The sequence below is a fragment of the Embiotoca jacksoni genome, unplaced genomic scaffold (genome assembly GCF_022577435.1).
Source record: "Embiotoca jacksoni isolate LCO1_2020_lvr unplaced genomic scaffold, fEmbJac1.0.p SCAF_20, whole genome shotgun sequence".
Classification (NCBI taxonomy): domain Eukaryota; kingdom Metazoa; phylum Chordata; class Actinopteri; family Embiotocidae; genus Embiotoca; species Embiotoca jacksoni.
Genome location: NW_027185341.1, coordinates 994,443 through 1,009,247, shown reverse-complemented (window position 1 = coordinate 1,009,247; position 14,805 = coordinate 994,443). Strand labels below are relative to the sequence as shown.

The following is a 14,805-nucleotide window of genomic DNA, read 5'->3' as shown; positions in this document are numbered from 1 at the left end:
CTTTTTCTTTTCCTGTGTACTACGTCTATCCCACCGCTACCTGCTGCTTTCCGTATTGTGAGCTATGACACATAGCAATTCTGTATGCAGTGATTTACAAATAAGAATCTCTGCATACAGGGCATTTGGCATTATAAAGTGGATTTTTTTTTTTGGGGGGGAGGGGGGGGGGGGGGGGGGGACAAAGTTTCCCACATGTGCCCCAAAAATAATAAGAAAAATTCAAGTAATGAAAATTAGCACCAATACCAGCCACAGCAGGACTTAACTGCTTGATGATTAAGCACGGTAAGTGTGGGGAGAAGAAAAGTTAAAGATTAATCATCAGCCAATTAAATGCCCGTGACGTGGAAAGCCAACTGTCTTGGCATGGGGATCTCCTCTCTGATCTCAGTCAGCACATCTCAGTGGTGTGCTCACAGATCACTAGCACATGATATCTCCCATCCAAATGGGTTGTTTATGCATGTTTACTTGTTTGTTCTGAATTTGAAACAGTGAGGGGATTTTGGGGGAATGTTGTTAAATTCATTACAGATTTTTTTTAAAAAGCAGTTCGTGGTAACTGATTTTAAATAGTGAGCAAATGTTCAAGAGAATGATTTGGGTCAATTATAAGCCGGCGTTTATTTAGATGAGGTAAGTGCATGCATGTGTGGGATGAATTTTAAAATATAGATGGGCCGTATGTCATTGTTCATCACGGCATTAGATTATATCATGTTTGTAAGAACATTTAAAATATCTTGTTTCGCATATAGATAATTAAATTTGGTTTAAATGTGATACAACTTTTGTTTTATGACACACAAAATCAGACATTCTGATTATAATGATGTGCATTCTAATATTGTGCATCTTTAAATGATTATTTCGGGAAATCCTTTCCATTAAACATTACCAACTCGACAATAAATCCTTCGTAGATGGGAGGAAAAAGTTCACATTTGAGAGAAAAACTACACATTTAATGCATTCCAAAGTTTGGAGGAAAGTTTGTCGACTATTTTGCCAAAATCAAAACACAATACAACTTTTCACCCCAATAATGACAAGGTTAAATGGTGGTCCTATCCCAGCTCAGTCTTTTGTGAATTCATCTAAAAACTTCTTAAACATCCAGTGCAGCGTGTATTTTTCCAGCCAATTGTGAGGTTAGACATCCCATCATATTTGATTTGCGGAGGGACACGTGTGCTCTTGAGCTCAAGGTCAGCTACATTTACACTGTAGGTTTATGACCGTGTTGTGAGCACCAGCACAACAAAACTGACAACAGCAAACAACAACAACCACAGGAAAGAAGGAAAGATATCATTAAATATACATAGTTCTGCAATGTGGAGATTACAATGCAAACTATCCTTTGAAAATGCATCCACAACTTGTAGCATTCGTTAGAAAAGATGTCAAGATGAAGAGGAAAAACAAAAATTCAGAACGGTTTCATTTGCATTGGATAATTGCGTAAATCTATTATATTGCTGATCAAGTGAAGCCCCGTGAACGATATCGGCAGCAACAATATGGACTAAAAGCTAGCGACCCAAAAGACCGGACTGTTCATTAAGCTTTGATAGAGGCAAGAAATCAAGTCAAGACATACAGTGATTTATGAATTACTAAACAAGGCCGGATTCTGCAGCAACAACACAAACACACAAGCTTTCCTCGATAGGCATCGCTTGCAAGTTCAAATATGAACTGTGAATTAACCTCTGTGGATGCACCACTGAGCTTCAGTGTAAGACTGTTTGTGTGTATGAGAAGGAGTGTGAGAGAGAAATAGTTTGGTTGAGAGTGAAATCTATGGTGTGTGTGTGTGTGTGTGTGTGTGTGTGTGTGTGTGTGTGTGTGTGTTGGGGGATTGATTGTTACAACTTTAACAACTTTTAACAGTACATTCAAACATATATATATATATATATATATATATATATATATCTGGTAATTAGGATATATATTTAATGCATACTGGAATTCGCACTTAATAAAGATCATCATACCGCATATCACATGTGTAATGTTTCAATTAACAAAGGTTTGATTACGTGTTCAAGTACTTACGAACTCTTTCTCAAGCTTCTCCATCTCCTGCTTGTAGCTCTTCAGTCTGCTGTTGTACATGGCTCGGCTCTGGATGGGGATCTCTCGCACCTCCAGGTCCATCTGCTCCAGCTAAAACCCGCAGATAATCCAGTTAATTCAATATCGAAACATTTCAAATATTCTTCCTACCCAACACATTCAGATTCATTTCAAAAAGCAATAAAACATTTTTTATTTTTTTTAAAACACTCCACGACTGACAGGTTTACAGTTCATTAAGATACAAATATACATTTCTCACAAAAAGGTTTCCATCGATGACAAAACGCCGCTCGTGAGACAACTCTGAAAATATCCAACTTTGAAAACTTTGAAAATGAGAAACTTCAGCGGCATTAACTTTAATATGTTCCAGTGTTGATTGTAAAAATAAAATGCCTCCTGCTCGCGTCACTCAGCTGTGATAAAAGTTGCGACAGAGGATGGCTGTTCTGTAAATAAATACACAATCAAAAATGAGGGCCCCTTCATTGCACTGACACACACAGGCCCAACAAAGTCACCGTGAATGAAGCAAAAGTACATCTGATGCATGGGTAGACAGGTCTCTCTGTGGCAGATTGGGAGGAAACTAATCACTGTGGCATAACAAGACAACTGCAACAACAATTTGTCTCTGTCAGGTGACTTTGCTCATTTTTTTAAACAGCAACATGAAGACTCCCACCTCAAGATAATGGCTTGAAATGTGTCATAGGGGTGTCACTTAAAAGCGGATTACTGGAAAGTAATCATGTGAGGAGGAAGCCTCCTTTCCGCCATGTGGTGGGTGGGTGTGTGTATGTATGTATATATGTGTATGTGTGTGTGTGTGTGTGTGTGTGTGTGTGTGTGTGTCTGCGTGTCATGTCACCACCAGGATAATACAGGTGCTGTTGTCTGGTGCCAGGGAAAATTGTCCCCTCCCTCTTTCCACAAATTCATTATTTAGGAAATGGGAAGAGGAGAAAATTACTGATCAAAGACGTACCAACTCTCTGACTTCTTCAAGCTGTTTGTCGACATTTAGAACCAGCTGTGTCTTCTCCTCTGAAAGGGGAAAAAAAACAGCAACATATTGATCAGCCGACGGAGGAACAGCGCTTCATGACAACAACCTAACTCCCCCGCACCGGGGGAAGAGAGGGGGGGGGAGAGAGAGCAAGAAAGAGACTGGGAGAAAACAACACACGAGGACACATTTGAAGATATATTTACACATTCTCTCCACACGACGAGCCAACATTTGATGTCTCTTAGTTATTGGCGTCTATGAGGCCTTTGTTGGTTTCTGTTGAGGAGCAGCGAGACACCTCATGCCAACTCAAAGGGAAGGGAGGTGTCAGCTTTGCTCACTTGCCAGAAGTATGAGTCCCACTCAGAATGACTAATGCACTGTTCTGCACCTCACCCCATGGCTGCTCTTCCACATTACCCATTGAAACTCATTAGGACTTAAGAGTTCCAGACAAGCACGTAAACTACAGTACATCCGATGGTTATTTAAGGCAGCAGCGTTACCCGCCCTCGGTACGCACGCTGAACCGGTCTTTGTTCTGGAATTAGCTCTGCGCCGTGACACGGAATAACATGAAACGTAGAGGTCTTGTACGGTTGTTTAGCGATCGAGCATCAACACATTTTTTTTCAGCGAGCATCATAAACACGACATAGTTTCATGAAGCAAATAGAAAAGGAAGAGAAGAATGAGCAAAACCTTGATGACAAACTGTTTTAGGTGCAGTAACAAAGTAATAATGAAATCATTGAAAAAGCTATATATCTTATAGCTATATATTTTCACAATATTTGGGATTCTTTTTTTTAATTTATTTAGCGGTTATTATGTCACAATGTCATTTTTACTAGTTGCATTTTGTAATGGCAATTTTTATTAAAATGACCTTGTCAATTAGTGTCATGTCTTCATAAGCGCCTGACTGATCCTTCGATAAATGATTTGCGTTCCTGAATCGCACTTCTGTTGATTTAGCTACCAATAGCTGTCACAAAGTCATCGCAGAAAAGAAAAGCTACCAACACCCCAAAGATTTTATGTAAAGACGGACGGCACGTCGCCACTTCCTGTCACTATGCAAAAGTGAAGCCCAAATATCATCGATATGGGATCTGCACAAACTTCTTCAACGCAACTGACAGCAGCGGCAACACGGGACACATGAAAATAGAGAGAGAGACTTCATTCAGGACTTAAGGAGAAGCAGGACACATCCCTCAATTGTTGCTTGGTTTAAAATCTTCCTGTCTGTTCGTCCAGCTGCAGAGACAGCATGATGGCTACCTTGACTTTTGTGTTCATGAGTTCATAATTGACCAACTGACACTTAATAATCACGGATAAAAACATTCATAAAGACTGCTTCATGTCCATTACGGGTGTTATGTCAGCAGCCTTATTGTGAAAGTAAGCAAGATGGAGCAATAATTCACCATGACGAGCTGAATTTTTTTAAATGCTTTGATTATTTGTCTTATAATATGATTTCCATAATCATATTCTTATGAAGTAAAATTGTTAAACTTGTTGGTTTCCCGTCAGACAAAACAAACAATTTTGAGCTCTTTCATTGTTTTTACATTTTTAAGATGATAACCAATTAATCAAACAAATGACTGTATATATTGTGCATGTTGTATTACTGTCTGCCAAAACAAAACAATGACATTTAAATATATAGCTACAAAATATATATATATTTTTTTTTAAACTCTTCATGTCTTTAAAAAGTATCTTGGTAAATCAAATTTTTTTTTAAGACACTGCAAATATCACCACGCCAGTTGTCCACTTCAGAATCAGAGAAAAGGTGATCCAAGTCATACATAAAATCTCAGCAGTAGTCAATTCAAATATTTCACTTTTAAATGAACAGCCCTTTAAGATATATTCTCAAAAGTAGTTATACCAGTGAAAATGTTTTAAATGAAATAAATCAAGAATCGCAAGCAGAACTGTTTTTTTAACGTGATAAATAATTAACAGCATTTTAAATAATTGAAATACAAAGTCAACAAAACTTCAAGCTCAAAAGCAAATCACAAGGCTACCACTTGTGGGATTGCAATATCGTAAAAAAAGAAAAAAAGAAAAGCCAAGCCAAGATCTTCATTTCTCAGGCACCATGGGCCAACATTACCTTTTGCCAGTCCTCAAATTCATTTTTAAAACCCGTGTCCAACCTCACAACCTACACAGTAAACAGCCAGAGGCGATCCAGAGAAAGGTGAGATGGTGCTTTCTTACTCAAACTCGGGCTCGGGCTGGAGGGCTGTGAAATATGTATGGATATTTACGAAGACTACAACCTGCTGACGGACGGATGAGGAGTTTTGTACACAGTAGTAAGGCAAATAAAGGAAACACAGGGCCTGGCAATTGTTTTTTAACTTCGAAAAAATGCACCATATTTGAGTGTGTCAATGATTGACAAGCAATGTCTTGCCATGAAAACACAAAGGTGAAAAAATTACATGGATCAAACCTTTGATCCTAGGTATTCAAATATTCCCTGAATGGTTTTGCAGGGATGGGAACTAACACATTCATTTGATTGTTTCATGAAAAAGACAATCAAGGACGTTTTTTTTCCATATGCCCTGACCATTATCAGCAATATAATACAACGTAACACATAAATCAGTGAGATACCACAACAACCATGAAAAAAAGCTTTTGTCTGGATGTATATAAATACAATATACAGTAAATAGATGTCAAACAGGGCGGTGCAGCGGTTAGCATTGTCGCCTCACAGCAAAAAGGTTCTGTGTTCGAATCCGGGCCTGGGCCTTTCTGTGCTGAGTTTGCATGTTCTCCCTGTGCCTGCGTAGGTTCTCACCCAAGGATGTGAATGAGTGCGTGAATGGTCTTTGTTTCCGTCTGTCTCTACGTGTTGGCCCTGTGATAGACTGGCGACCTGTCCAGGGTGAACCCTGCCTTCGCCCAAAAGTGAGCTGGGATAGGCTCCAGCCTCCCTTCCCCCCCTTCCTCCCCTTGTGACCCTCCTCTGGATAAAGCGGGTATAGATAATGGATGGATTGAGGTGTCAAACAATAGGACAAATGCAGCCACTTCTGGAGGAACAAGAGCGAGAGGGATTTAAAAAAAAAAAAGTAAACATAAAGAAAGAAAAGCTTTAATGAAGGAAACTGCAATTCAACTGTAAACTATTCCATTGGTGGAAGAAAACATGGAACAGCTACTTATGGTTGTAATGTGTTTCCTCGCTTTGTACATATTCATATGGGCATACTCTGACAGTCAACAGATGGCGAGAGGAAGCAATGTTAAATTACTCTGTGGAATGGGCTGCCATGAAACTTCAAAGATGCCAATTCGAAACTGGAAATATGCAGCCAGGCGAGGTTTTGTGACAGGCATGCCCCTTTGAAAAACCAATGAGCAAGTGGGAGCCAAGAGGAGGAGATAAATGTTCCAAGTAGGGATTGGCAGTTTTTAGCAGTCAAAACCGAAAACAAATTGCAAGTTGACACTATGAGCAGTAGCCAACTAGTTGCGGACAACAGAAATTTAGCCAGTTCATTATTTGATTTTAATAATCACCCGCATTTACACAGCTTTTTTTTTTTGCTTGCTTTGTTTTGTTTTTTTCAATAAAAACAAAAAAAAACAGTTGTTTCACACTGCAAAATACTAGTTGAATTATTGACTGTTAGATTGAAAAAGATGCTGCACAAACTGACTCCCTTTCTGTCATTTTAATTTTACAAATTCTGAAACATGCAAACCAAATGATTGTTTTACTTCTACTTCTAACTTAGTATTAGTATCAAATTTTGAAGGTAGTACGTGCAATTCAAAGTTCACACTCATGAGAACAAACAGTTCACAGCTGACTATTATTGTCACAATAACGGCCCAGTGATGATGTCCATTTACAGCTCTTGTAGCAGGGAAAGTGAAACCCAATGGTATAACAGAATAAGATGCTGCATGTACAACATTAACACCTAAATGAAAATAAACTTTCTGGATAATAGGCTAAACATATTAAAACAGCCCACCTGAGAATAATTTTGTATATTTGTCACTGTGGTCGCTGCTCGTCTGCAATGAATTTTTTCTCATTTAGGTAAAATACAAATGACATATCTGAATGCACCAGACATTATGCTGTATAGCCAAACAAAAAGGAAATATATCTCAACCCTAAAGCCTTTTTGCTCTGTGACACAATGAGCCTTTATGCTCCAACCATTGAGTAAAGAAGCAGCACATGAGTGTGTGATACATCCATCCTCTTTGCCATGTATTCACAGAGCTCTGCCTACTGCCAACCATATACAAATCTGCATTCATTTGTGGGGAAAGTTGGAACCAATCTACCTAATTAAAATGATAGATTATACTGTTTTTTTTCAAATGCGTAACTTTGCCATGATGTAAACCAATAGAAATGATAACATATCCTATTTCTGTTATTAACTGTAGTTAATTCTGAATGGGACTCAATTCCTGCCCACTTACTGGAAGCTCAAATCATAACGCCTGTGCTGAATGTTATCCCCACTTCTAACCTACTTTGAATGCCTTTCTTAAATGTGAAAGGAGCCAGATACAAACATAATAAACATAAACTTTAAAGATCTAAATGAGAGGTTGCTGTCCAACAATATTGGGTTGGTTCTTGGTAAAAACGTGAAAAATGTGTGACTTTAAACATGCTGACGTGACCCAGCCTGAAATATTTGTGACTCACTTGTAACTAAAAGCTACTCAGAACAAAACATTTATTAGTGACTCCATTTTTGGAGTCTCTGCAGTGTATGCAAAAAAATGTTGTACACTAAGCTCATCCACATGACTACACGACTTAAATTACACTTAAATTAGTTAATTTTGATAATATTGACTCCGATTTCACTTTACACCTGGAGAATGTATTGTTTGGTTTCAAAACATGTAGTGGCACTAAAACCGAAGAATAGTGTTTTATCAACCTGAACATTCCCTTTGTCAAATTTCCTCTTCACAAAACCAGATTTAATAACTCCAAGTCACTATTTACCAAATTTGATAATGAAACCAAGCAGCACATAAAATATATTCTCTCCTCCAGAAAAAAGTCGGCCATTCAGACGAGAACTTTGCACACCTCCTTTGACGCAACTATTTGAATGAATGAAAGTTATTCTCTGCCTTTGCAGATTTATATTGTCCTATGGCATTTTGTTCCTTTAATATACAGTCTGCAATTTAAATGAGTTAAAAAAGAAACAGATTTCTAAAAGTGTCTTCATATTTACTCCACCATGTCAGTGCTGGACCACTAGATGCCGCAGGCTGCTACTACCTGCCAGTTGCCACTCAAAATTCATATCCTCATCAAATGTTAATTCATCATCAAAACTGAATGAAATGAAACCGTGTTACAGAAAAATCACTCCAGTGAAAGTTGACTTTCTATCCCTGCGGTTCAGCGACTTCAACTCATATTTACCTTCTCACCAAAGTAACTAGAAGATGCTTTTTATCTTCTCCACATGACCGTGAATAATAAAAAAAAGGGTCGTAGCCCCGGACTCACGTGTCCATCCCAACAACCGGCACGTCATTTGACTCCGAGCTCGTGTTTCACATTTTCTTCACCAAATACAAAGCTGATAAACCAGCCACTAACACGCGACGCTGTTTCCTTTTATAAACCAAGAACACCGCTACAACTGTGTTTCGCCATTATTGGTGACAAACGCTTCGCCGGAAGGAAATATTTGAATGGATGAAATGACACGAGCCTTTCTCAGCTGAGACTCGATAGCTAATCGATAGCTCGCAAATCAGCCCGGCGGTCCCAGCGAATAAAAACGCAGTGGCCTTTACCTCCACTTAGTTTGGGAATTCTTCCGATTTTGTTAGTTACGTCTGCTGTGATGGTCCCGAAGTCCTGCTCGTAGGTTTCAAAGTCTGAAGACATTGCGACGGTTAAGTTTTAAACCGGTAAGTAGCTTTCTGGTTGACGGTTAGCTCAAAATAATAATAACAACAAGCCTCGAATGGCGTCCCTTCCTTGAGTCACAGCATAATGTGTCCGGTAAGAAACTGGACCTTGTTTATATTTTCTTTCCGACATCGAAAGGGAGGGGTTCGGGAAGTGTATACTTTTTTTAAAAAAAAAAATAAATAAAATAAAACACGTTTATTTATACCGCACATGAGTACATAAATATTATTCCCAACCCTGTGGCGATTTAAGACACGTTTCCTGGGTTTAAAACGGCCCGCGAGTGGCGGACGGTCGTAGTTTTTGAGACACCATGAGGAAGGTTCCTCTTCGTACACAGAAGAAATTGAAGAGAAAAAAAAAAACAACCAAGGAAGTGGCCAGGTTTGTAATTTAAAGTGACAGCTTGCTTCTCTATTCATAAAAAAAAAAAAAAAACGGCGCATATACGGGTAATACCAGAAGGCAGTTGTTTATATCTTCATGTCGGTGTTTAATCTTTGCGTCTGGGAGGGGGGGCAATAATTCATCGTGAAACGTGGATCTTATAAATGCTGCCGAGCAGGCTAACGTTAGTCCGCTAACCCATCCTGCTAAAACGAGACATATATTTCTGAGCAAAGGAATACATTAGTCATCTATCCAGTTATTTTTTATTTTTTTTTTAAACCGGAGTGGTGCCACCTGTCTGGCCTGTACATTTAAAAATGGGCAGAAAGCTTAAATATAAAACCGCAATGTGTGTTTTTTTTTTCTTGGTGCGAATTAGCTAGCTTGATAACACGAGCTAATTAGTCACTGTTGAGTGTAAATGGGTTTTTTTTGTGCAGTGAGTTATTTTCCTGGAAAAGATGTAATATGGTATGTTTTAATCTGTTATCTAAAAAAAACCTGCTTGTTCTAATGAATTACATTTGAATGTTCCAGATCGATATTGCAATATGGCAGTGATAAATCACCCAAGAATGACATTTATATAAAAAATAAATAAAAAATAAAAAATGTTTTGATAAAAGTGGAAGATTACATTGTTCAAATTATTTGTATAATAGACGTACGGCGGTACAGACTCAAAATGACAGCTGAACTAAGAGCTTTTGTCAAACAGCCCCAACAAAAAGTGGATTATATAAAAAAAAAAAAATTAAAAAAAAAAAAAAAAGATGTGTTCAGTTGTATACAAACAAAAACAGACGTCACATGTAACGGCACCGGACTGAGCATCCCCGTGACTGCAGGCGCTGTCTGTATTTTACCCTGAAAGACTTGAAATGTCGTAGCACCGGTTATGTTCTAAAAATACTCCCTCTCTCTCTTCCTCAGATGGGGAATCTGAGTCTGTTGCAAGGATAGTGTGCTTCAAAGATTGGCCGGAGAGGATGCTGCTCTTTGCCAGGGCAAGAAACGGTGGGACACGGAAAACCCCGGTGACTCAAGAGCAGGCCAGTTGCTGGGTACTTGGAAGACGAGAAGAAATATGTGCATCATCTGTACCGCTGACTTTGCGAGATAGTAAAGGGAGGAAGTAATACATCGAAGCTTGGTCGATACATTTAAGAAAATTCAACAGCCCAAATACTTGTTACCTACCTTGCATTGGGGGAAAAGAAAAAACAAAAAAATGAACTTCCTGTCAATGTTTGTGACGTTTGAGAACCTCCATGAGGTTCGGAGATTGTGCCACTGGGGCCCAGTCATAGCCCTGTCTGTCATTGCTATATGCTCCACCATGGCAATTCTGGACTCCATTATCTGGTACTGGCCACTGGACACTACAGGAGGCAGCATTAATTTCTTAATGCTCATCAACTGGACTGTCCTCATCCTCTACAACTACTTCAATGCTATGTTTGTTGGACCCGGATACATTCCTCTTGGCTGGACACCAGTAAGGACAAAAATCCCTGCAACTTTTTTTTTTCCACTTGTGTTTGTTGAGATTGTCGTTGAACAGTTTGGGACGATGTCAGCCATGTAATAGCAGTAAAGATACATTAGGCAATCTAACTTATTTGTTTATCTTGAAACAGGAGAATCCACAGGATACCCAGTACTTACAATACTGCCGGGTGTGCCCGGGGTACAAGGCTCCCAGATCCCACCATTGTCGAAAGTGTAACAGGTAATTACATTTATTACCAAAGTAAAGTAGGTTTTTTTTCTCACCTATACGAGATGGACCTTGGGCTTGTTCGTCTTCTACTGTTGTATCATGTGCGCCCGGACTGCATGTTATTCCTGCCCATCCAGGGCTCTTTGGTGCCTATCAAGTGCTGCACATGTGACAGCAAAGTATGGGTTTTTAATAATGATTGTGCCCACAAATGACGAACTCTGACAGTCAGACTATCAGATGCAAGGTGGCTTGCTGATGAACCTATCGCTATATATTCTCCCAAGCACCCAGTCAAGGCCCCTGGCGCTCCTCTGCTCCTCTGCCTCCCCTCCCTCAGGTGTGTGATGAAGATGGACCACCACTGCCCGTGGATCAACAACTGTTGCGGCCACGTGAACCACGCCTACTTCACCAGCTTCCTGCTGCTGGCTCCGCTGGGCTGCTCGCATGCCGCCATTATCTTCATTATGACCATGTACACACAGCTATATGAGAGGGTGAGTGAGTGGTCACCTTGCCTCAGCTAGACGTGGCTTTTGATGTTCCTGGCATTGCAGCTTTAGGCACAAGTCCTCACTAGTTCTCCTTTTCCTCATCGCAGATATCATTTGGCTGGAGTACTGTGAAGATTGATATGAGTGCGGTGCGTCAGTTCCAGCCCCTCATGCCCTTCAGTGTGCCCGCCTTTGCAGCCACACTCTTTGCCTTAGGCTTGGCTCTGGGCACCACTATTGCCGTTGGTATGCTTTTCTTCATACAGGTAAGTTTTTTTCCTCAGGTTTGCGTTTTGCATTTTACACAAGCGGTTGGCTACATGACCACAATCTACGACTGCGGCTACAAGACATTGAAATTACAGCTACCCCTAACAAAATGCAGACTGATATTTGCCAGGCCACAAAAGTAAAGTCAAAATGATTTTAAGAATGTGACATTGGGATATTCTCAGGGCACATCCAGGACAAATTAATGATGCACTAATAAATGTATTTATTTAAGAAAATAAAAACTGACTGGTAATGAATTAAGTCTGTCCTTTTCAGATGAAAGTCATCCTTCGCAATAAGACTTCGATCGAGTCCTGGATCGAGGAAAAGGTCAGAAAGTCTCACTGACTTTGTTCATGTCATGTCATGTTAATGTAAATCAAGGACTTGTTTTTTCTATTGTTTGATCTACAAACAATAATGTAGGCTGTCAAAGTGCTTTTTTATTTGCACAATATTGAAGGATTTATAATTAACATGTTTTCAACATTGGATCATTATAGGTCAAGAGAAACTTGACACCACACGCACACACACACACACACACACACACACACACACACACACACACACACACACACACACACACACACACACACAAACAAACGCTACCATTCCTGTTGTGTTTTTCTCCAGGCCAAAGACAGAATACAGCATTACCAAACAGGGGAGGAGTTCATCTTCCCTTATGACCTCGGCAGCCGCTGGCTGAATTTCAAGCAAGTCTTTACGTGGTCAGGGACACCCAAAGGTGACGGCATTGAATGGCCCGTCCATCCCAAGTGTCACCAGCACACCTTAACTGTAGGTTCAGTTTGTTTGTTGAGTTGTTTAATGTGTGCATTGCTGTTGCTGTACCTGTTTTTTGGGTTTTTTTTTGCCTGTTATTGTTCTTATGGGCGCTGGCATATCTTTCTGTTAAATTATAAATGACGCTGTAAAGCAATTTGTGCTATGATTATTCCTCCTGATACATTTAACGTTAAACATTGAGGTGAAAGTTAAAAAAAAATTTAAGAATAGTGACTTTAAATGTGTTGTTCCTTGTTAAACAGATCGAGCAGCTGAAGCAGAAAGCTGATAAACGGGTGAGAAGTGTAAGTACCTGCCAAGTCCGTTATACACCCAAACAAGTATCCTGTCTGATCTGAGATTATGGTCAGAGCAGTAGAATAACCAGATATCATGTTTGCCTCGTCCAGCAGGTCCAGTACCGAGCCGTGGAGGATTATAATGGGGCTTGCTGCCCTCTCAACAAGGGTCTCCAAACCTTTTTCAGAACCCCCTGCACCGAGGAGCCCAGGATCCCCCTCAACAAGGGGGACACCATCCTGGCCACTCGCGGCACCAAGTACGTTTATCAACACAGAAACTGTGATCGCAATGGAGTTGTTTCTTCTGGTCTCTGATTGATTATGCGTACGATTAAGGATTTGCTGCGAGTCTAAAACTGTGTTATATTTTTTCCTTCAGATGGTGGATGTACGGAGACAAAGTTATGATTGAGGAGCAAATGAGAGGTGAGACCAGATTCTTTTAGCTTTTAATTTTTTTAAATTCACTGAAGCAAATGCATCATTGTCTTCTTTCTGTTTTGGCCTTTAGCTGGAGATCGTATAAGGGGATGGTTTCCAAGGCGATGTGTGGAGAAGTGCCATTACGACACAGCTGCCAGTGATAGCACCAGCGATAAGAAAGTAAATTAATACATTTCAACAGGCTTTATGTAAAGCAGGGGAGTTAAACTGAACTGAAGGTGTCTGTCCACGTTCATAAACACACATCCCCTGAAGATGTCATGCCTGATGCTGCAGGTTTACCATAAAAAATGTCACACCTTGATTACAATTTTTCCTCACATTTCAGTCTTAACTTATATTTCTAAGGCAACATAGTTCTTTTAGTCACACTTAGCACTTTGCTGTCAAATGTTTTGAGGAGGCTGGTCCCACAGGTTCAGTTTGATTCCTTTGACTAATAGTAAAACCCAACAAGAGTCTTAATTTTCACAAAGTCACCAGGCTTTAACGTGACATCATTATGATTACATGAATTCTTACTTGAATCTGTTGTTTTTACTTGTGTTGATACCCCTTTTTGCTACTTATGCAATGCCTCTGCCCAGCTAACCCTAGGGCTTCATGCAACTCTTTCTACAGTATGGAGATAACACTTCATTTCTTTTTATTATTTTTGTAAAAACAAACTGTTGGCCTCAAAGAATAAATTGAAAATTAAAAAAAATCTTCCACAAGAGTGGTTGTTTGCCTTGAATTCTCTAGCTTGAATGGCTTAAAGTCAAACAGTAATTTGACATTTTTTTCAATAAGTCTCACATACTGATAATCAAAGTCTAAAGATTTCTAAAATTGTTTAAAACTTTAAATGCATAAAATATTTTTAGCAAAGTACATTCTGCAGTTCATCATTTTATATGTTGCTCAAATAATAAAATCTCATTTTAATATTAAATGACGTATCCTCTGGCTCCATCAGTCATTTAACAGTTTCCCTTACAACGTACATGGAACGTCCCCCCAATGAACATTTGTAGAACATTACACAACAAACGTTTGCAATTCGTTCTCCAGTGAAAGTTGGTGGTCAAATCAACCAAACAATCATATCTACTTGTGTAATTGTTATTCCTTTGTTTTATAAAACATTACAATGTGAACAGGAAACCATTTTGGGCTCCAAACGCATTACTTATTAAAAGCAGTAGGCTAAGTCTTCATGAAAGGGAGTGGTTTAAACATTTTGCTCACGAGTACCATTTGCACACAGAGAGACACACACAGGGACAAGATTCTTTAGATTCTCCAGAAACACTGAATACTGTGAAGACATA

At 39.4% G+C, this 14,805-nt stretch overlaps 2 protein-coding genes across 8 annotated transcripts in view; one reads left to right on the top strand and one right to left on the bottom strand.

Moving 5' to 3' along the window:
• The window catches only part of vti1a (vesicle transport through interaction with t-SNAREs 1A), a 115,703-nt gene extending 106,566 nt beyond the window's left edge, over window positions 1–9,137 (bottom strand). For all 4 annotated transcript variants that reach the window (XM_069155462.1, XM_069155463.1, XM_069155464.1 and 1 more), the window contains exons 1-3: window positions 8,951–9,137; window positions 3,080–3,138; window positions 2,068–2,178 (exon numbers count right to left, since the gene is read on the bottom strand). In XM_069155462.1, the coding sequence (XP_069011563.1) occupies window positions 2,068–2,178; window positions 3,080–3,138; window positions 8,951–9,044 (264 nt within the window). In that variant the 5' untranslated portion in view covers window positions 9,045–9,137. The remainder of the gene's footprint in view (window positions 1–2,067; window positions 2,179–3,079; window positions 3,139–8,950) is intronic.
• A 214-nt stretch (window positions 9,138–9,351) lies between these two features.
• On the top strand, window positions 9,352–14,426 carry zdhhc6 (zinc finger DHHC-type palmitoyltransferase 6). 4 transcript variants are annotated; one of them, XM_069155461.1, is made up of 11 exons: window positions 9,352–9,455; window positions 10,395–10,959; window positions 11,102–11,193; window positions 11,525–11,684; window positions 11,789–11,947; window positions 12,231–12,284; window positions 12,591–12,758; window positions 13,010–13,051; window positions 13,160–13,305; window positions 13,428–13,474; window positions 13,560–14,426. In XM_069155461.1, exons 2-11 carry the CDS (start codon window positions 10,693–10,695, stop codon window positions 13,658–13,660), a joined length of 1,236 nt encoding a protein of 411 aa, XP_069011562.1. In that variant the 5' UTR covers window positions 9,352–9,455; window positions 10,395–10,692; the 3' UTR covers window positions 13,661–14,426. The 4 variants fall into 4 exon arrangements, with proteins under 4 accessions (XP_069011562.1, XP_069011559.1, XP_069011560.1 ...); XM_069155458.1 differs by having other exon boundaries at window positions 13,157–13,305; XM_069155459.1 differs by having other exon boundaries at window positions 9,450–9,523; window positions 13,157–13,305.
• The last annotated feature ends 379 nt before the right edge of the window (window positions 14,427–14,805 follow it).